Genomic DNA, 21,530 nt, shown 5'->3' on the forward strand with positions numbered 1-21,530 from the left:
ACCGCGCGGTCACGAATTCGCGACGTCGCGTTTTCGCAAAAGGACCCCCGACCCCCCGCACCCGAATCCCAGAAAGATCGAACTCCACCCCCCTCCCCCGCCCCCCCCCGCCCCCCCTGCCCGCCTCCGAATCCACAAAACATCCCCAGCCACGTGGGCATGCGAGAGGCAACTTGGTGCGGAAGGTTTTAAGGAGGGATCGCGTTAACGATGTCGAACGCGTACAAACCGAAAGCTAAAATCGAACAATCAACACCAGCAGCAGTAGCAGCAGCAGCCGACGAAGTTAGATGCAGTGCGGGAAAAACGCGTGCACAGAGAAGATCTCGTACTTAATTTTGGAGCTTTCGTGACTGCAGGAATTATTATTTGGTTCTTTCGGTAAAGCCACGTATAAAGATAAAATAATAAATTAAATAATAGCATAATTTATTATTTTATCTTTATACGTGGCTTTACCGAAAGAACCAAAGAATAAGATCTCGTACGTGAACATAACTCGTCAGATATGTCACCGCTTCATACCATGTGGGTATTTAATGATGTCAGACCAGATTATTTTAAACCTGATTAATTAATCGATCCACACAAGCGGACATGTGTACACCAGGTGTATACATAATTCAGAACTATTTTTTTTCTTCCAGATAATCCGTCAAATCGCATCGGATACCACATACCACATTATTTCACCGCTTCAGAGCGGATATTTGACCGGATAAGTCACCATTCAAGAGCAGACGTTGTCGCCACACTCCACCAGATATCAATTCCCAAGCTTGCCAACCAGCGGTAGGCTGGTGATTGTGTTTTTTTTTACAACCCGCTCTCTGTTTTGTTTACTGCCCGAGTTAACAACCGCAAGATATTGAGCAGCGCAGATAAGCAGGCGATGCGTTTCATTCATAGGTCTGCGTCTCCGCATCAACGCAACCACGGCGAAACCTTGCCCAAGTATCAAGGTACTGAATGATATAAAAATAAAAGAACAATGCAGTCTCATAGCCCTTTCTCGTGCAAATATTTGGTGTTAGAACATCTGAACACCCGTATTTATGTCATCATTCAAATTTTTTAAAAATGCTTTGCACGCATTCCATCCGTCCCACAGCCATTGTGGGGGTTTGTAAACTAAGCAGCACTGATTCGGCACAAGCACAACTTAACTCTGCGCCGGTTTCGCCATGCAGTGTCTCATCAGCAGAGTCGGGCTCCGTTGGAAGCAGTGGTGCTGAAACCGGGGGGCTGTAGTGTAGCGGTTAGCGCGCTGCGCTACGAACCCGGCGACCCGAGTTCGATTCCCGCTCACGGCCAACTTCAGTGTCGATTATCTGAATCGGTCCTGGGCCTCCCGTAGGTCGACCCGGCCTCAAATGAGTACCTGGTGTGGTGTGTACAATTATCACCACTGGGGAGACAAAGGCGGCCGGGCGTGGTGCTGGCCACCCAGCCCCTCGTGCTCCTTGTCGGCCTTCTTAGGTGTTGGCTAACAGCACTTGTCCCAACAGTCTGTTGAGGCTACACGGGGGATCTTTATCTTTGGCGGGTCGGTGCCTGGTTTGCCGGCGTCACGGGGCAGCCCCCTCGCGGCAATTGGCGACCCTGAAAGCTTCCAGAATATCTGTGAACCCTCATTCTGAAAGCAGCCACGGTGCGAGATGTGTTTCAATACAGCAAGCGCTGTCGAGCTGGCAAGCGATGGCAGTGCAGCGGAACTTTCGATGTCTCACCGTGTGTGCGAAGGGTTCCGTTTGCTTTTCCTCCGTGCACGCCACGGTTTCTTCGCACACGGTCCAAACGCTCGCCCGCAGACGCCATCCAAACACGCCGAATCGCAGAGGAACTTCCCTCGTCGAGTAAACCTCGAGGCTCGCCGAGAGAGGGACCCCTTTTTAAACAAAACAAACGAGCCAAATGTGTTTTTGTACATTTCAAGATGCCCCGTAGCCGGAACCCATTGTTGTTTAGCCCTGCGAGGAGGAAAAGGGGGGAAAACGAGGAAGAAATGCGTCGGGGCGTGCTGGCTCACTGGTGCCGCTTGCTGTGCAGCGCCAGGTGGTCGGAGCGAGAGAAGGCCCGGCCACAGGCGTGGCACGGGAAGGGCCGCGAGCCCGTGTGCTTGCGGAAGTGTCGCGTCAGCTCGTCGGAGCGCGCGAACCTCCACGCGCAGCCGGCCCACGCGCACGCGTACGGCTTCTCGCCTGCGGGGACGTCACAGGCGCGCGCGCGTCACAGGTGTACGTCACAGGCGCGCGTCACAGGTGTACGTCACAGGCGCGCGTCACAGGTGTACGTCACAGGCGTACGTCACAATAGGATATCCCCCCCCCCCCCTGCAATAGCAATACAACCGCCATTCGCCACTAAGTGACGGTGGCGTCAACACGGCGCATGTGCCAGGCCAGCTGCACATTGAGGCCACGTGAAGTGTCGACGGCTCGCTGACAGAAGGTCTCGGGACAGACCCAAGTGCCATGGGTTGGATGACTGAGATGACCGGTAGATGCACCAGCTGTACCCCCCCCCCCCCCCGTGCCAACTTGCTGCATTTTAGCCGCCCGGCGCTCCGCTCGTTGTTGTGAGCGTCGCTCCTCTGCCCTGCCCTCCATTGATCCCCCCTCCCCTACCACCCTCACCACCCCAGCCACTGCCGTGTTGGAGCACGTGCTGTTAATATAATAATATAATAATAAGAATGTGCCACTGTATAGGGGGGGGGGGGTCTGCTGGTTGGTGTCGTCGGTTCTTGACGCAAATTGGTAAAATATTTTTTCTTAAAAACGTGAAAAGGGCCGTGAGACGCGGTTCGTAAAAGACGTGGTCATGAACGCAACACGCATGGAACACGAGCTCGGCAACACAGGTGCACGTGGAAGCACGAGACACATACACGCGGCTTGGAATGTTACATCGAGGGTCCGAAGGAGGAGGACCGCGTGGATCAGAGAAGGCGCACGCAGGTTCACGGCATCGTTCACGTCGGTCAGGAGAGGGAGTGGGGCTTTGGGTAAGGCGCGTCACGGACTAGATGATCATTAAAATGCATTTATTTATTCAGCAGAGCCACACTTGAGTTGTAAGACTCAGAATGGTCCTGTTGCATTGGCTTTTATTATAAGATGTGTTCGGCCAATTAATGATGAGTTTTTTTATTATTATTCAGTTTAACACGTAAGCTTTCGCGACCAATATCCTACATACATTTTTTTTGGGGGTTGGATCGCGTAAATATATAAATGTGTCGTTACACACCAGTCTGTTGGCTCTCCAACACACCGGTTAGTGCTGCACTAGTGACGAATTGGCACGTTCTGTTTACGTGACAACCCTTAGTAGTTGACTGTGTCGGGTGGTGGCGGGTTTTAACGACACATTATATATTTATATTATTTTTATTTTACACGTTGGAGGAAAATCTGAGCACCCGGAGAAGACCCATGCCGAGCACAAGGGGGCAACACTCGATCCCCGTACAGGTGGAATAAGCAGATGACGATTAGTCCATTTGCTGTACTGCCTTCTCCTAGCGTGCCAGGGCATGGCACCTCCTCTAGGATCACGGCACATCCATCCGTATCGTGATCCACCAACTCTCGCTGCTGCCTTCAGCAGTGCTGGATTACAGGCAACCACGTGCAACGTGTAGCCACCATCTGTTACTACGCGAGTTGGCACGGCACACGCAGATTGTGGAGTCACGGGGCGGGTGGGTGGGTGAGTGGTGGGTGAGTGGTGGGTGGGTGAGTGGGTAGGTCGGTGGGTGGGTGATTGGGTGGGTGTGTAAGGTGGGTGGGTGTGTGTGTATGGTGGGTGGGTGGGTGTGTAAGGTGGGTGGGTGGGTAAGGTGGATGGGTGGGTGGGTGTGTAAGGTGGGTGTGTAAGGTGGGTGGGTGTGTAAGGTGGGTGGGTGGGTGTGTAAGGTGGGTGGGTGGGTGTGTAAGGTGGGTGGGTGGGTGGGTGTGTAAGGTGGGTGGGTGGGTGGGTGTGTAAGGTGGGTGGGTGGGTGTGTAAGGTGGGTGGGTGGGGGTGTAAGGTGGGTGGGTGGGGGTGTAAGGTGGGTGGGTGGGTGTGTAAGGTGGGTGGGTGGGGATGTAAGGTGGGTGGGTGTGTAGGGTGGGTGGGTGTGTAGGGTGGGTGGGTGTGTGGGTGGGTGGGTGGATGAGTGGGTGGGTGGGTGGGTGGATGAGTGGGTGGGTGGGTGGGTGGATGAGTGGGTGGGTGGGTGGGTGGATGAGTGGGTGGGTGGGTGGGTGGATGAGTGGGTGGATGAGTGGGTGGGTGGGTGGATGAGTGGATGAGTGGGTGGGTGGGTGGATGAGTGGGTGAGTGGGTGGATGAGTGGGTGGGTGGGTGGATGAGTGGGTGGGTGGGTGAGTGGGTGGGTGGGTGGATGAGTGGGTGGGTGGGTGGATGAGTGGGTGGATGGGTGGATGAGTGGGTGGGTGGGTGGATGAGTGGGTGGGTGGATGAGTGGGTGGGTGGGTGGATGAGTGGGTGGGTGGGTGGGTGGATGAGTGGGTGGGTGGGTGGATGAGTGGGTGGGTGGGTGGGTGGGTGGATGAGTGGGTGGGTGGGTGGATGAGTGGGTGGGTGGGTGAGTGGGTGGGTGGATGGGTGGGTGGATGAGTGGGTGGGTGGATGAGTGGGTGGGTGGGTGGGTGGGTGGATGAGTGGGTGGGTGGGTGAGTGGGTGGGTGGGTGGGTGGGTGGGTGGGTGGGTGGGTGGGTGAGTGGGTGGGTGGGTGGGTGGGTGAGTGGGTGGGTGGGTGGGTGAGTGGGTGGGTGGGTGGGTGAGTGGGTGGGTGGGTGGGTGAGTGGGTGGGTGGGTGGGTGGGTGAGTGGGTGGGTGGGTCGGTTTTCGGGTGGGTGAGTGGGTGGGTGGGTGAGTGGGTGGGTGGGTGGGTGAGTGGGTGGGTGGGTGGGTGGGTGAGTGAGTGGGTGGGTGGGTGAGTGAGTGGGTGGGTGGGTGGGTGAGTGGGTGAGTGAGTGGGTGTGTGGGTGAGTCGGTGGGTGGGTGAGTGAGTGAGTGGGTGGGTGGGTGAGTGAGTGGGTGGGTGGGTGAGTGAGTGGGTGGGTGAGTGGGTGGGTGGGTGAGTCGGTGGGTGGGTGGGTGAGTCGGTGGGTGGGTGGGTGAGTCGGTGGGTGGGTGAGTGAGTGAGTGGGTGGGTGGGTGGGTGAGTCGGTGGGTGGGTGGGTGAGTGAGTGGGTGGGTGGGTGAGTGAGTGAGTGAGTGGGTGGGTGGGTGGGTGGGTGAGTGGGTGGGTGGGTGAGTGGGTGGGTGGGTGGGTGGGTGAGTGAGTGGGTGGGTGGGTGAGTGAGTGGGTGGGTGGGTGGGTGAGTGAGTGGGTGGGTGGGTGGGTGAGTGAGTGGGTGGGTGGGTGGGTGAGTGGGTGGGTGGGTGGGTGAGTGGTGGGTGGGTGGATGATGAGTGGTGGGTGAGTGGGTAGGTCGGTGGGTGAGTGCTTGGGTGGGTGGGTGTGTAAGGTGGGTGAGTGTGTAAGGTGGGTGGGTGTGTAAGGTGGGTGGGTGTGTAGGGTGGGTGGGTGTGTAAGGTGGGTGGGTGTGTAGGGTGGGTGAGTGTGTAAGGTGGGTGGGTGTGTAAGGTGGGTGGGTGTGTAAGGTGGGTGGGTGTGTAGGGTGGGTGGGTGTGTAAGGTGGGTGGGTGTGTAGGGTGGGTGAGTGTGTAAGGTGGGTGGGTGTGTAAGGTGGGTGGGTGTGTAAGGTGGGTGGGTGTGTAGGGTGGGTGGGTGTGTAAGGTGGGTGGGTGTGTAGGGTGGGTGAGTGTGTAAGGTGGGTGGGTGTGTAAGGTGGGTGGGTGTGTAAGGTGGGTGGGTGTGTAAGGTGGGTGGGGTGTGTAAGGTGGGTGGGTGTGTAGGGTGGGTGGGTGTGTAAGGTGGGTGGGTGTGTAAGGTGGGTGGGTGTGTAGGGTGGGTGAGTGTGTAAGGTGGGTGGGTGTGTAAGGTGGGTGGGTGTGTAGGGTGGGTGAGTGTGTAAGGTGGGTGGGTGTGTAAGGTGGGTGGGTGTGTAAGGTGGGTGGGTGTGTAGGGTGGGTGGGTGTGTAAGGTGGGTGGGTGTGTAGGGGTGGGTGAGTGTGTAAGGTGGGTGGGTGTGTAAGGTGGGTGGGTGTGTAAGGTGGGTGGGTGTGTAGGGTGGGTGGGTGTGTAAGGTGGGTGGGTGTGTAGGGTGGGTGGGTGTGTAGGGTGGGTGAGTGTGTAAGGTGGGTGGGTGTGTAAGGTGGGTGGGTGTGTGCGGGTGGGCGAGCAACTTTATTTAGATACCAGTGACAAGGGGGGGGGGGCTATGCACCCCCCCCCTCTTCCACTGCCCCCCCCTCCACCTTCACCTCCCAACCCCCACTGCTCCCCACTCTGCCCCTCGCTGAGAGTGGCGATTGAAACCGGAGATCGCTCTTCCTTCCCAGATGTCGAACGGTGGGTCCGATGTTGGAGTTTGGCAGAGCCGTGTTATGCGTGCTGGGGGGGCGGGGGGGGGGCAGTGTCATCTTCTCACCCCCCCCCCCCCCAATACTCTCTACTCGCTAATAAAAAAACAACTTCTTTGAGCTAAAAACATCCCAATGCTGAAAAAGGACACGGCACGTCACTCAATGTGGATGACGCAGCGGCAGTAACATCGCCGCTCTGCGACAACTGGGCCAGGAACTTCCCTCCCCCCCGGCCATCCCTTTGAGACTCGGAAATTGCTTCCCTGGGTGAAGCGAGCGTGATGATGTGATAGGTGCGGACACTAGGGTTCGCTTCCCGTTGCGTGCCGAGTCTGAGTTTCCGACAGCAAAGGAGATGGAATCAACATTCACGAGCTCCCAGGCCTCTCCTGTCATCTTTAATGTCGCGACCACTTGTTCAGACACGTCTCGCTGCCTTTGGAAAATTGTATATATGTAGATGTGTGTGTACTTATACATTGTGATATCTGTGTGTGTACACACGCATTGTGATAGATGTGTGTGTGTACATACACATTGTGATAGATGTGTGTGTGTGTACATACACATTGTGATAGGTGTGTGTGTGTACATACACATTGTGATAGATGTGTGTGTGTGGGTGTGTGCACATACACATTGTGATAGATGTGTGTGTGTGTACACATACACATTGTGATAGATGTGTGTGTGTGTACACATACACATTGTGATAGATGTGTGTGTGTGTACATACACATTGTGATAGGTGTGTGTGTGTACATACACATTGTGATAGATGTGTGTGTGTGGGTGTGTGCACATATACATTGTGATAGATGTGTGTGTGTGTACATACACATTGTGATAGATGTGTGTGTGTGCACATACACATTGTGATAGATGTGTATGAGTGTGTGTGTGCACATATACATTGTGATATATGTGTGTGTGTGTGTACATACACATTGTGATAGATGTGTGTGTGTGTACATACACATTGTGATATATGTGTATGAGTGTGTGTGTGCACATATACATTGTGATAGATGTGTGTGTGTGTGTACATACACATTGTGATAGATATGTGTGTGTGGGTGTGTGCACATATACATTGTGATAGATATGTGTGTGTGTACGTACACATTGTGATAGATATGTGTGTGTGTACATACACATTGTGATGTGTGTGTACATACACATTGTGATGTGTGTGTGTGTACATACACATTGTGATAGATGTGTGTGTGTGTGTACATACACATTGTGATAGATGTGTGTGTGTGTGTACATACACATTGTGATAGATGTGTGTGTGTGTGTACATACACATTGTGATAGATGTGTGTGTGTGTACATACACATTGTGATAGATGTGTGTGTGTACATACACATTGTGATAGATGTGTGTGTGTGGGTGTACGACTTACGAACGGGTTCGTAAGTCGGTTTTGTTCATAACTCGGAACTTCATAGTGAATTGCAGAGGTGTGGACTCGAGTCATGTGACTTGGACTCGAGTCAGACTCGAGTCATGAATTTGATGACTTGCGACTCGACTTGGACTTGCATAACAATGACTTTGTCCCACCTATGAGATGTGGACTCGAGTCATGTGACTTGGACTCGAGTCAGACTCGAGTCATGAATTTGATGACTTGCGACTCGACTTGGACTTGCATAACAATGACTTTGTCCCACCTCTGGTGAATTGTAAATACGGTCAGTTGTTAAAAAGTGTGTTGTGGTTCCACAAAAAAAGGGACGCATTGCCAAACTCATAAATAACGAGACACATTGTACATAAGCATGTAATACTGTGATAAATACTTCATAGTAAATGAAATAACATGAACGCATGTTTTTTTTTCATGTTTACGTACCTTGAGTCCTGATGTGGACTTGCTTGTCGCAAGGGGCGTAATGCGTCCCAGCCTCGCAAAGGGATCGCTCCGCCAAACAAAATAGTTCCGCCGGTTCGGCTCATATGACCGACCCCACCCCTCTGGCCTTCGCACCTGAGTGCCTCACAAATGGCGACATCGCATGTATCCCTCTATTTAAGAACGAAACAGGAGGATGTATCCACAAATCTGGCTGTCGCCTGATGAGGCTGGTTGTAATTACTGGCGAAAGTCGGACTCTAAATTGTAAACGTTGTGGATGTACTCTCGAGCACACCGGTTAGTGCTGTACAAGTAACGAATTGGCACGTTCTGTTTACGTGACAAAGCTTACTATGATTGGCTGTGTCGAGTGGTGGTGGGTTTAACGACACATTTGTATTTACGCGATCTCACCCAAACCGAACGGCTGCAAGTTGTTGGATGGTTAAAAATAACATCTTTTTGGTGTTTGCAGATGTTTGGAAGTCGGAAGTTCGTATCTCGTGTATTGCCTGTATGCGGGTTTGGGGCCGTCCATAAATGACGTCACGCGATTTTTGACGATTTTTGACCCCCCTCCCCCCTCGTCACACGGCGTCACAAAAGGTCAACCCCCCCCCCCTCAAATATGACGTCACAAAGCTCTGCCCCCCCCCCCCCCCAAAACCATATTTCCATTTTGAAAATAGAACATGCTCCAAATCGCTTTAAAATATTGTCATTGTAGTGCGTATTTAATGTGGCGCTGCACTCTGATGTTGTAGGAGTGTTGTTAGAACAATTAGTGTTGTTATAACAATTCTATATTTATTTAAAGTTGCGCATTTTGATGTGACGTCACATTTCTCAACCCCCCCCCCCCCCTCGTTACACATCGTCACAAATCTCTGACCCCCCCCCCCCCTAAGTGCGTGACGTCATTTATGGACGGCCCCTTTCCCTCGCTCCAGGCGGGTTCGGACTGTGCGATTCCGCGCCCAGTATCTGCGGCGAATAAATCTCTACCCAAAATTCGCTCTGCTATGCGGTTTGAATTCATTCTACACGCGGCTATGCGGTCGGACGTGGGATAACATTGTGTGTGCTATGCGTGCACTGTGTACTGTGTGTGCTGTGCGTGTACTGTGTGTGTGCTGTGTGTGTACTGTGTGTGCTGTGTGTATTGTGTGTGTGCTGTGTGTGTGCTGTGCGTGTGCTATGTGTGTACTATGTGTAGTGTGTGTGTACTGTGTGTGTACTATGTGTAGTGTGTATGTACTGTGTGTACTATGTGTGTGTGTGCTGTGTGTGTGCTGTGTGTGTGCTGTGCGTGTACTATGCGTGTACAATGTGTACTGTGTGTGTGCTGTGTGTACTGTGTGTGTAATGTGTGTGTGCTGTGTGTACTGTGTGTGTAATGTGTGTGTGCTGTGTGTACTGTGTGTGTGCTGTGTGTACTGTGTGTGTAATGTGTGTGTGCTGTGTGTACTGTGTGTATGTGCTATGTCTGTACTGTGTGTGTACTGTGTGTGTGTGCTGTGTGTGTACTGTGTGTGTACTGTGTGTACTAACTCGGCAGGCAGCTGTCTCCTAGTGCGGTTTCACGCATTGTGCATCAGTGCGAGAGGTCTTCAGAGTTTACATCGGTCACCGCCTCGCGCGCTTTCAGGTGCGCTTCTGCGGCCGTCTGGAACGATCTTCCGTCCGATATTGGGAAGCCACTGGAGGGAGCTATGCACGTTTAAATCTCGGTTGAAAACTCATTTCTTTAGAGCCGCTTGTTGAGTTTAGTTTGTTGCCTCTCCCTCCGCACCTCCGATCATCACGGTTGGCGTATGTATGGTGCGAAAGAAGTTCAACACACGTACGCACAAGCAACTTGTCCCGTTGTTTCAACTGCCGGCGACCTCTGGGTTGCAAGTTCAGTGCGCTACTTATACATTCCAGGTGATTCTCACGAAACTTTACGTGATCCCCAACAATCCTGGGACCGCACAAACTCAGAAAAAAAAATCTTTATACTGGCGGAATCCGATAAGCTGTAAAGCTCTTGTGTTTTTTTAACAGATGTCCAGTATGGGCACGAGGGTGGGGTGGGGGGTGGGGGGGGGGTCACACAGGCCACGCTAACGCGATGGGAGGAAGGGAGAGAGAGGTGGCTCACAGTGGTCGTGTCGGGAAATAATGGAGCGAGCAAACGTGGGGGAGCCAGGAGGAGTTTGCGCCCAAGACGCTCACCTGTGTGCGTCCTCTGGTGAGCTTTCAGGTGAGAACTTTTGGTGTACACCTTGGAGCAGCCTGGGGAAAGAGGTGGGGGGGGGGAGAGTTAACGAGAGAGAAGTGAGGTGGGGGGGGGGTAGCTGGCGCGGTGTGTACACAGCAGCAGTGGAGATACAAAGGCGGTCGTGGGTGGTTCTGGCCACACGGCCATCCTCGAGCGCCGTACCGCCTTTCATAGGCACTCGCAAACAACAGCACTTGTCCCCAACAGCCTGTGTTGGTTATACGGGTGATCTTTGTCTTGTTTTGTATCTGTGTGTATAAGTCCTGTATATATGGGAGAGCGGTAGCAGAATGATTCGTGCACTGAACTTCGAACCTGGCGACCCAAGTTCGATTCCCGCTCACGGCCAACGCCAGTGACGAATGTTTCCGAATCGGTCCTGGGCCTCCCCTACGTCGACTCGGCCTCAATTGAGTACTTGGTGCCATGTGTGGACATCGCCACTGGGGAGACAAAGGCGGTCGGGCGTGGTTGTTGCCCACCATAGGTGCTACTCGCTATAACAACACTCGCCCCAACAGTCTGTTAAGGCTATACGGAGTCCGGGGGTGATCGTTGTCTTTGTAAATAAACACACACACACACATGAATGGTGAGCGAGCGAGTCGTTCTGCAAGCTGCAAATGTCTACATCTCCCCGCACCCCCCCTACTCCCAACCCCGCTCCCCTCCGCCTACACGCGGATATTCAGGCATGCGACAAGAAGCGGGCATCTGCCGCTCATGGCGGGGGTGGTGGTGGTTATCGTGTGGGGGGGTAGCGGGGTGGGGTGTCGTCCCTTCGAGACAGGCGGCTGCTGGGTCAGGCGCTTGAGACGAATGCTGGCGGAGTTGACACCCAGGTGAGACATTGCGTCTTGGCCGTGACTCACGCCAACAGCTCGTTCGAGCTCGTTCATCGCCCTACGTTCGGCGGCGTCGCTGGGACAGCTTCACCAGGCTTGGCTGCTCAGCAGTGGGATATTACTCGCCGCGGATGCAGGCCCTTGCCGAAATTTCAATGAAAACGAAACTAAATTATTGTATTGTTTTACCAGGTAAGGCCCATTGAGTTGTATCGCTCTTTTTTTCAGACGCGATCCGGCTATCACAACTAATGATTGCTCAACGAAGTGGCTTATCGTGTCGAGGTTTAGAGCAGCAGAGAAATAGTCTAAACGCGTGACGTTGATTCTAAATGTGTGGGGGGAGAGGGGGTCCGGTGAAAAATCCACGCGACCACGGGGAGAGAGACACGCAAACTCCAAATATACAGCAGCAGGCGTCAGGGTCAGGATCGAACCCACGACCTCCTGCGTACCAGGCGAGGTAGTTAACATCCCCTAGCCACCAATGGCAGGTTCACAGTGCGCTAACCGCTGCGCCACCGCCACCGCCACCTCCGACTGTGTATACGGGATGGCCCAAAAGTCAGGACACACAGGGCTATTTAATCTATTTTACGACTACCATTGCATTATGTAATTGTTTATTCGTTGAGTTAATATGTTCTCTATTATCATTATTAATATCTAATTGTATTCTTCATCATTGGGGGGGGGGTCACCTTAAATCTGTCGTTTACAAAACTCGACCAAGAACCCGGAATGAACTGAGACATCAAAACTATTTGGTGAGCATTCAAAGATCACATCTTTTAAAAACAAAAGTCCAATATTGAATTCAAAAGAGAATTCATGCATCGTTCATTCGTGTTAATAGAAGTCTGTTTGAACATTTGTTAAAATAAATGAGGTGACCCTACGTGATTTGTTAAAGTAAATATAATAACCTTACGTGTCCTGAATTTTGGGGCCACCATCTACATATGTGTACACCTGGAGCGGGCAGCAGAGGGTAATGCAAAGCACATCCCGTTGTACAACACTTCTATGACTCCCCCCCCCCCCCATGTACGCTGCCCACTTCACTAATCTAATCCGCACTGACCAGCGTGGTGAAGTATGGTCAAATGCCCCCCCCCCCCCCGGGGGAGGCGCCAGGCCCCCCTCATCCAGCAGCTGATTTACCGGATGGTTTTGCAACGCGCGTGCACACGTGGCGCGTGGCGGCGAGCCTTTGTGCTGAAGTAATCTGCACAATGGAAATGGGGAAAAGCAGCGGGCGAGACAACGGACGTTGCTTCGCTTGTGCCGGGGAGGTGGGAAGGGGTGGGGGGGGGGTGATGGTGCCTTAGTCTGGCTCAGTGAGCCTCGACTCCACTGACCCGCGACAGGGAATCCAACCTGGGAAGAGGCAGTGGTGGATCCGCCTCTTCTCCAACTCGGGGTTGGTGCGACGGCTGCTGCGTGGAGCTCCGGGGAGTCGCGGTGTCACTTGCTGATGATGTTGCTGATGCTGATGGCGACTTTCCTGCTGATGCCGCAGTGGCTGATCATTAACGCTTTCCTGCTGCTGCTGATGGTTAACACTTTGCTGCTGTTGTTTCTGATGCTGCTGTTGCTGATGATTAACGCTTTCCTGCTGATGGTGAACACTTGGCTGCTGTTGCTGCTGATGATGGTGAACACTTTGCTGCTGCTGTTTCTGATGCTGCTGTTGAACACTCTCCTGCTGATGGTTGTGAACACTTCCCTGTTGCTGCTGATGCTGCTGATTATAAACACTTTCCCGCTGATGCTGCTGCTGCTGATGCTGCTGCTGCTGATGCTGCTGCTGCTCGTCGTTTGAATGTAGACAGTGGTGCTGCTGTGCCACGTTATTGTGATCAGCATCATCAGCGGAAACATCTCGTTGGTACAAGTCGTGCTCATGATGATGATTGTGGCTTTGCTGACTTTGAGCCAAGCTTGGGCTGTTTAAACAGTGCTGTAGTAATTGCTGCTGCTGCTGCTGATGTTGCAGTTGTAGCTCAGCCTCTGGGTGTTGCTGCACCTGCTGCTGCTGCTGATGATGGTGCTGCAGCTGATGGTGCTGCTGCTGATGATGATGATTGTGCGGCCCACTCGTGTACAATCGAGAAGGAAATTTCACGGGCGTGTGACAATTCTGGACAATCTCGATACACCGTTGATCTTGCTGTTGATTTTGGTGCTGGTGCCGATGCTGCTGCTGCTGATGGGGGTGATGATGACCCATGGGCTTCTGCTGCTGCTGGTGATGATGGTGGTGGTTTTGAAGCTGATGTTGCAAACCCAAACTTGCGAGCACATCCCCATCCACTTCGGGGCTATGTGGCTGCGACCTTGGAGGAGTCAGTGGCAGAAAATTCCCCGAGGGCAGATGCACGTAAGGGGGTGGTGGTTGTTGTTGTTGATGCTGCTGCTGCTGTTGCCTCTGGTCCCCGTAGTTAATCGTCAGGCGCGTTGCCATAGTAAACGCGTTGCCGTGGAAACGCCCATCACCGCCGGTGGTCAAGGAGACGGGAGCGGCGGTACCCGGGTACGGCGGAGGAGGCTTACGAGGCACCGGGTCCTGTGCTGGAGTCGAATCGGGGCAGAACACATTGATGTGCGGCAGCAGCAGCAAGTCCGACGCAGCAGCAGCGGCGCAATCGTCATCAGTCGCCTCCAGTTTCAGCCCCCCATTTAGGGGGCTCGGCTCCGCCAGCACGATGTTCACGTTGATGCTGAGCGGGGTCGATGTTGGCGGCTGGGATTCGGGTCCCACGTGGAACCACGATGGCCGCTGGGAGAACGCCGCCCGGTTCGAGTCCAGACGAGGGTCCAGGTCATGGTCACCGTTCACCTGGCACGCACGCACGCACGTGGACTCGTGTGCAATCGCAACCGCGGTCGGGATAAATCGAGAACTTTTCCGTCCCCGATCTGTGCCGTGCCGTGTCGTGCTAGGGGCTACCTCCTGGCCATCACAAAGTGAAAGCGATGTCCTGCTCAAACGGGCGTCAGCGTGGCGGTCATCTCAGATGTTCCACGGTCACATGGCGGGGGCGAGTACTGAGTACCTGGAGAGACAAAGGCGGCCGGGAGTGGTGTTGGCCTCCCCCCACCCCCTCGTGTGCCGTGGCGGCCTTCATAGGCGCTCGCTAGCAGCACTTGCCCCAGCAGTCTGTCGAGGCTATCGGGGTGATATTTGTCTTCGTGACCGTGTGTCCGTGGTTGGTAGTGTCGTGTGCGTGACTATGAAATCGGAAACTTTGTGCCGATCGTCGTCAACTGCCTTCAGCGACCATCGTTAACTCGGGTTTTATTCCGGGCATAAATTTACTGGAGTTGGAAATTGATATAAATAAGGTGGGGGGGTCGGGGTCCAAAACGGGGGGGGGGGGGGACTGGGGGGTGGTGGTGGGGGGGGGTGAGGATGGACGTGGTGGGTGGGGGTGGGTGTATGGAGGTGTTTGATTCGTCCCCACTCCCCGCACCACCTCCGACAGCAGTGATGCTCAGCCTCATTCAGGGCAACCCCCTCCCACGCAATCCAGACGCCTGGTCTCGTTGCCCCCACCCCAAAGACAAAGATCCCCCGTATAGCCTCAGCGGACTGTTGGGGCAAGTGCCGTTAGCGAGCACCTATGAAGGCCGGCACGGCACACGAGGGGGCGGGTGGCCAACACCACGCCCGGCCGCCTTTGTCTCCCACCTAGCGACGACTCGTGACCAGAGCCCCCTCCCCACACAACCTACTACTTGTTGTGCCATTCATTCAGTTTTCAATATCTATCGTCCCCCACTCTCCTGGCTTTAAAGAAAACACTCAAGCTCATCCTAACGAATGAAGCTGGTGACTTCTTTTGGAAGGTCGGGGGAGGACTTCTCTGCAGCAAGCGAGGGTTGTTTTTTTTCATTTTTTTGCCCGGAGGCAGTTTTGGCCAAGAGTAAAAAACAACCTCCCTCTCAGAGGTGAAAACTTTGAGAAGGTGGCAGCTGCTGATGCTGCGGACGTTGATTCACAAGTCGATAAGTGTGATGTCACACGATCCAATAACGGCACTGGCTGCACGTGCACACAACCGCACCACGTGTTGTTGGGGATGGTCCTCTGACACACACTACACGTGGCTCGATATTGATCGAGCCTGAGTTTCTGCGTGAACCTGTGGGTCTCTGCGTGAATCTGTGGGTCTCTGCGTGAGTCTGTGGGTCTCTGCGTGAGCCTGTGGGTCTCTGTGTCAGTCTGTAGGTCTCTGTGAGCCTGTGGGTCTCTGTGTGAGCCTGTGGGTCTCTGCGTCAGTCTGGGGGTCTCTGCGTGAGTCTGTGGGTCTCTGCGTGAACCTATGGTTCTCTGTGTGAGCCTGTGGGTCTCTGTGTGAGTCTGTGGGTCTCTATGTGAGTATGTGGGTCTCTGCGTGAACCTGTGGGTCTCTGCGTGAATCTGTGGGTCTCTATGTGAGCCTGTGGGTCTCTGTGTGAATCTGTTGGTCTCTGCGTCAGTCTGTGGGTCTCTGCGTCAGTCTGTGGGTCTTTGTGTGAGCCTGTGGGTTTCTCCGTGAGTCTGTGGGTATCTGCGTGAGCCTGTGGGTCTCTGCGTGAATCTGTAGGTTTCTGCGTGAGTTTGTGGGTTTCTGCGTGAGTCTGTGGGTTTCTGCGTCCGTCTGGGGGTCTCTGCGTGAGTCTGTGGGTCTCTAAGATGTCGTGTGGTCACACACTATGATCCTAATGCAGGTGGGCTACTAAGCTGTTTTATTGGTGATTTGTCCTGCATGGTAACCATGCCGCAGCCTGTGCCCCCCCTTCCTTCGCTACCTCTGAAAGAACCGCTGCCATACAGGACACAAGGTCATGTTCAACCCCTGTCCCCGATTCAAGTCTACCACTCGGTATAACAACAATCACCACGACCTTTAAGAGCGAGTTTCTGGACTGCGTGGGCGTGCGTGTCTGTACACGTGCGTGTGTGTGCGTGCAAGTGGGGAGCGGTGGTGCGGCGGTTCGCGCCACGCTGCGCTGTGAACACAGTGACCCGAGTTCGATTACCGCCCACGACCAATAAGAGGTGGCGCATATTTTAATCAGTCCTGGGCCTCCCCTAGGTCGACTCAGCCGTAAATTTCGTCACAGTTCCTATGATTGCTTTTTCATTGCTTTCATGGCTTTATTTTGGTGATTTCGAAAAGTGTATTGGTTTAGCCATGTTTGTTTGTTGTAGTACAGAGTTAGACTGATGGCCTTAATCTAAGTTATCTTGTGGTTGTTGTTGTTGTGGTTTGACTTGCATCCCACTGGGATTTTTGCACACAGCGTTGGTGTACGGTGTTTTTTTCTGCAATATTTTGCTGTCTTTTCTTGGATTTTCTGTTTGCACTTAGTCACGTATTCACTTTAAGATGTTTTTGTTCATGTTTTTTTTTTTGTTGCGGTTGCACCCGATTCAAGAGCCGAATGGCTCACAGGGCTATACCTAATAAATGAACTTGAATGAGTACCAGGTGCGGTGTGTAAACATTAAGCATTGGAAGACAAAGGCAGTCGGGTGCTGCGACTCTGAGCCGAGGTCGATTCCAAGACACGGCGAACATCGTCGGCGGAGAGTGATATCAGACCCGATCCTGGGTAGGCAGTGCCGGATTATCCTCGTGGCAAAAGTAGCTGCACACGCTACGGGCAACTTCCAAGGGTCCCGCGCTAAACGCTTTCAAGCAGGCAATTCCGGTTCAGTGATTCTGCACTTGCTCTATTACTATAGTACTATACCGCCTTCAACTTTTATACGAACGACCGGGTGTTTAAGGTTAGCGATTTGTCGCATTATCTGGCTGTGTATCAAATGAAAAAATACAATAACTTTACTATGCAAGTTAAAAAAGCGTGTTTTAAGATGTTCTTTTTTTATTTAGGACCCCTTTATAACATATGCTACAGGCCCCGCACTAGCTTAGTCCGGCACTGCTGGTAGGTCGACTCAGCCTTAAATGAGTACTCGGGGCAGTGTGTAAAATCAGCACTAGCGAGACAAAGACGGCTGGGCATTGTGTTACCCACCCACTCGTGTGCCGTGCCGGATTTCATAAGAGCTCGCTAACAGCACTTGTCCCAACAGCCCGTCAAAGGCTATATGGGGCGTCTTTATCTTTGTCGGTGTGCGTACGTCTTTACCCGTGCAAGTGCTTTGCGCGTGTGCGTGTGTGTCGTTTCATGTCTATGGATGTGTGGGTGGGTTTCTTGTTTGTTATGAATGTCTGTGCGTGTGAGCGCACGTGTGTCTGTGGTTGTGATTGTACCATGTTCAGGCACGCGATCTTGTGGGCGTGTGTACGTGTGTGTGTGTCATTGTGTGTGTTGGGGAGCGGTGGTGGAGCGATTAGCGCGCTGCGCTATGAACCTGGCCACCCGAGTTCGATTCCCGCTCACGACCAACACCAGTGACGATTATCTGAACTGGTCCTGGGCCTCCCCTAGGTCAACTCAGCCTCAAATGAGTACCTGGTGCGATGTGTAAACATCGCTACTCGGGAGACAAAGGCAGCCGGGCGTGGTGTTGACCACCCACCCCCTCGTGCGCCGTACCGGCCTCATAGGTGCTGCTCGCTAACAGCACTTGCCCCAACAGTCTGTTAAGGCTACACGGGGGGGTCTTTGTCTTTGTGTGTTCTCGTGTGTATGCATCGATAGATGATGGGTGTGGTTGTGTTGGTGGCGAGGGTTGGGAGTTGTGGTTGGTTGGTTGTGGTGGTGCGGAGAGATGAAAGCGGGGTAAGGGGGGTGGGTAGCCCTTTTGGAGGGGTGGAGAGGGCGGGAGGGGTCGTGGTGGACCACTGGGCGAGCTCCGACACTGATTTACTCATTACACCACCTCGCGTATCCATCTCGCATGTCCCCCGCGCCACCCACACGCGGAACCTCAGTCCGTGCGCCCCCTTCAACCCCCTCCCCCCCACCCCACTCCATCATCAGCCTTGTTCAATCAACTGCTGGATGAAGGACTCCCCAAGCCACCACCACCACCACTCGCGATCCGGCGATGTATAATAATTATCCACCCCTAACACCTACTCGTGGACAGCTGATTTGATCGGTGGACGTGCTCCTTCCTACACACCCAGACGAACACATGGCAGACCCTAAAGCAGCCCCCACCCACTACCCTGCCCCCCCCCTCCGCTACCCTGCCCCCCTCTCCACTACCTTGCCCCCCCCCCACTACACTGCTCCCCCCCAAACCTCCACCCTAACTTATTTCGCTGTACGAGGCAGTAGCTACCCTGCACACGTTATCTTCCCATACCGGCAGCTGCGGGGAGAGGAGTGCGTGCGGGGGGGGGAGGCATGTGGGAAAGAGGGGGGCGGGTGGAATTTATTGGAACCCCCCCAAATCATCAACCCCCCCCCGCATCCCTTTTTTAGCCTCGTCTCGCTACCCCCCTCCCCACCTCCCTGGCCCCCTTACTTTTCCTTACCTGGAAACATAAAAATAGTTTATAGTTTAGTTTCCGCCCGCATTTCTCATCGTCAGCAGCAGCAGCAGCCGTAGCCGTGATCTGTCCACTGCTGGCTGAAGGAAGGCCTCCGCGAGCCATGCCCAGGCACACCCCCCCCACACCACCCCCCACTACCACTCGCAGCTCGTCGTGTTGAAGGGGGTTGGCTTGGCGAGTGTCAGTGGAGCCAAGCCCGGTGAGAGACGCGCCTCGAATGCCCGGAGAGGGATTGAGGCCCGGACCCATTCAGCGAAAGTTCAGTCTCACGCATCCTCCTCTCACCCCCTCACCTCACCTCCTCTGCCTCATTCCCCTTTTCTCTCCTCTCCCCCTCTTCCTCACCCCCCTCTTGCTCATGCAGATTGGGTTTGCTGTACTGACACCTCTTGGCCACCTCGAAGCCCATAACCAAAACACGTGGTGTAAACAAGACACGTGGTGTACACAAGATACCTGGTGTACACGAGATGTCTGGTGTACACGAGATACCTGGTGTACACGAGACGCGTGATATACACAAGACACGTGGTGTAAACAAGACACGTGGTGTACACAAGATACCTGGTGTACACAAGACACGTGGTGTAAACAAGACACGTGGTGTAAACGAGACACGTGGTGTACACGAGACACGTGATGTACACAAGACACGTGATGTACACAAGACGCGTGGTGTACACAAGACGCGTGATGTACACAAGACGCGTGGTGTACACAAGACGCGTGGTGTACACGAGACGCGTGGTGTAAACAAGACACGTAGTGTACACGAGACACGTGGTGTACACAAGACGCGTGGTGTACACAAGACGCGTGGTGTACACGAGACGCGTGGTGTACACAAGACGCGTGGTGTACACAAGACACGTGGTGTACACGAGACGTGTGGTGTAAACAAGACACGTGGTGTACACAAGACGCGTGGTGTACACGAGACGCGTGGTGTACACGAGACGCGTGGTGTAAACAAGACACGTGGTGTACACGAGACGCGTGGTGTACACGAGACGCGTGGTGTACACGAGACGCGTGGTGTACACGAGATACGTGGTGTACACGAGATAACTGGTGTACACGAGACACGTGGTGTACACGAGACACGTGGTGTACACGAGACACCAGGCTGAACCCAGATTAGCTTCCGAATTGAGATGAGGTTGGACGCGTTCTGGATGATGTGGTCAAAGGCGTGGCCAGTACTCCCCATCAACACCTCTTCTCAACTATCACCACCACCACCACCACCACATCACCTCAACCACCACCACCCTATCACCACGATCACCACATCTCCTCAATCTCCACATCACCTTCACCACCACCACCACTGCATCTCTTTAACCATCATCACCACAACCACTAACACAACCAGTGCCTTTGTAATTATAATCGGCATCTTCACTTACTCCACCACCACAATTCCCCAACCATCACGACCTCTAGTATAACCACAACCACCACCACCTCCACCACCTCTCTCATGACCAACGCCACCCCTACAACAAATGCCTTCACCACCAGCTTTGATCACTGCCATCACGTCCAGCATAAACAGCGCACGTCTCCCCCTTCATCACCAACACCACCACCACCACCTCATCCTCCTGGACCACCACCAGAAACACCTCCTCGACAACCACCACCACATTAATCCCACACCACCACCACTATCTCCTTCATCACCACCACCTCCTCGACAACCACCACATTAATCTCACACCACCATCACCACATTAATCTCACACCACCACCACATTAATCTCACACCACCACCACTATCTCCTTCATCACCACCACCACATTAATCTCACACCACCACCACTATCTTCTTCATCACCACCACCACATTAATCTCACACCACCACCACTATCTCCTTCATCACCACCACCACATTAATCTCACACCACCACCACTATCTCAGTCATCACCACAATCTCCTTGACCACCACCACATTAATCTCACACCACCACTACCACCACCACTATCTCCTTCATCACCACCACCTCCTCGACCACCACCACCACCACATTAATCTCACACCACCACCACCCGCACCACCCCCTACCTGCAGGGCGGCTGGCACAACCCCCGCGTCTCCCGCGAGGGTCTCTCCGACCTCCGCTCCGTCTCCCTTCGGCTCGTCCCAGCGAGTCCCAGGGAACATCTCTGTGCAGTATCCACGATGGGCACGTGAAGGATGCTGCTGTTGAGTAATGTTTTTGTTGTTATTATTGTTGTTGTGATGGTGGTGGAGGTGATGGTGTAGAGAAGATTGTGACGCGGGCGGTGTAGCTGCGACTGTGACTCCTCCGACGCTCATGACGAGGTGGCTGAGACCACCACACGTGGGCTAGAGGGGCAAACGATGTGAGCGGGGGATGGAGGAAGCCGACGCAAATCGAGGAGGAGGAGGGGCGCGAGCTGAGCGATCAGCGCCTCCCATCCGCACGTGTCCCACCAACCCTGGCTCGCTCTCGTCTTCACTCGCGCCCAAGCGGTGCGGCGACCTGAGCAGATCTGGGGAGGAGGAGGAGGGATGGGGAGACGATTCGTTTGGGAGGAGGAGGAGGGGAGGGGTGGGGGGTGTAAAGGAGGAGGAAGGGGGAGGGTCCGATGCGCGTGTGTGATGGGTGGGTGTCTG

General features: G+C 53.9%; 1 protein-coding gene across 3 annotated transcripts; it reads right to left on the bottom strand.

Moving 5' to 3' along the window:
* Positions 1–436: 436 nt before the first annotated feature.
* LOC144724005 (uncharacterized) lies at positions 437–21,307 on the bottom strand. Of its 3 annotated transcripts, none has more exons than XM_078602827.1 (4): positions 20,955–21,307; positions 12,780–14,260; positions 10,528–10,587; positions 437–2,201 (listed from the first exon to the last, which is right to left on the bottom strand). In XM_078602827.1, the coding sequence occupies exons 1-4, from the start codon at positions 21,207–21,209 to the stop codon at positions 1,727–1,729; spliced, it is 2,271 nt and encodes a 756-aa protein (XP_078458953.1). In that variant the 5' UTR covers positions 21,210–21,307; the 3' UTR covers positions 437–1,726. The 3 variants fall into 3 exon arrangements, with proteins under 3 accessions (XP_078458953.1, XP_078458956.1, XP_078458954.1); XM_078602830.1 differs by having other exon boundaries at positions 1,913–2,201; positions 12,799–14,260; XM_078602828.1 differs by lacking the exon at positions 437–2,201 and having other exon boundaries at positions 9,216–10,587; positions 12,799–14,260.
* Between the last annotated feature and the right edge of the window lie 223 nt (positions 21,308–21,530).

Source organism: Lampetra planeri, chromosome 19 (assembly GCF_965212315.1).
Source record: "Lampetra planeri chromosome 19, kcLamPlan1.2.h2, whole genome shotgun sequence".
Taxonomy (NCBI): Eukaryota; Metazoa; Chordata; class Hyperoartia; order Petromyzontiformes; family Petromyzontidae; genus Lampetra; species Lampetra planeri.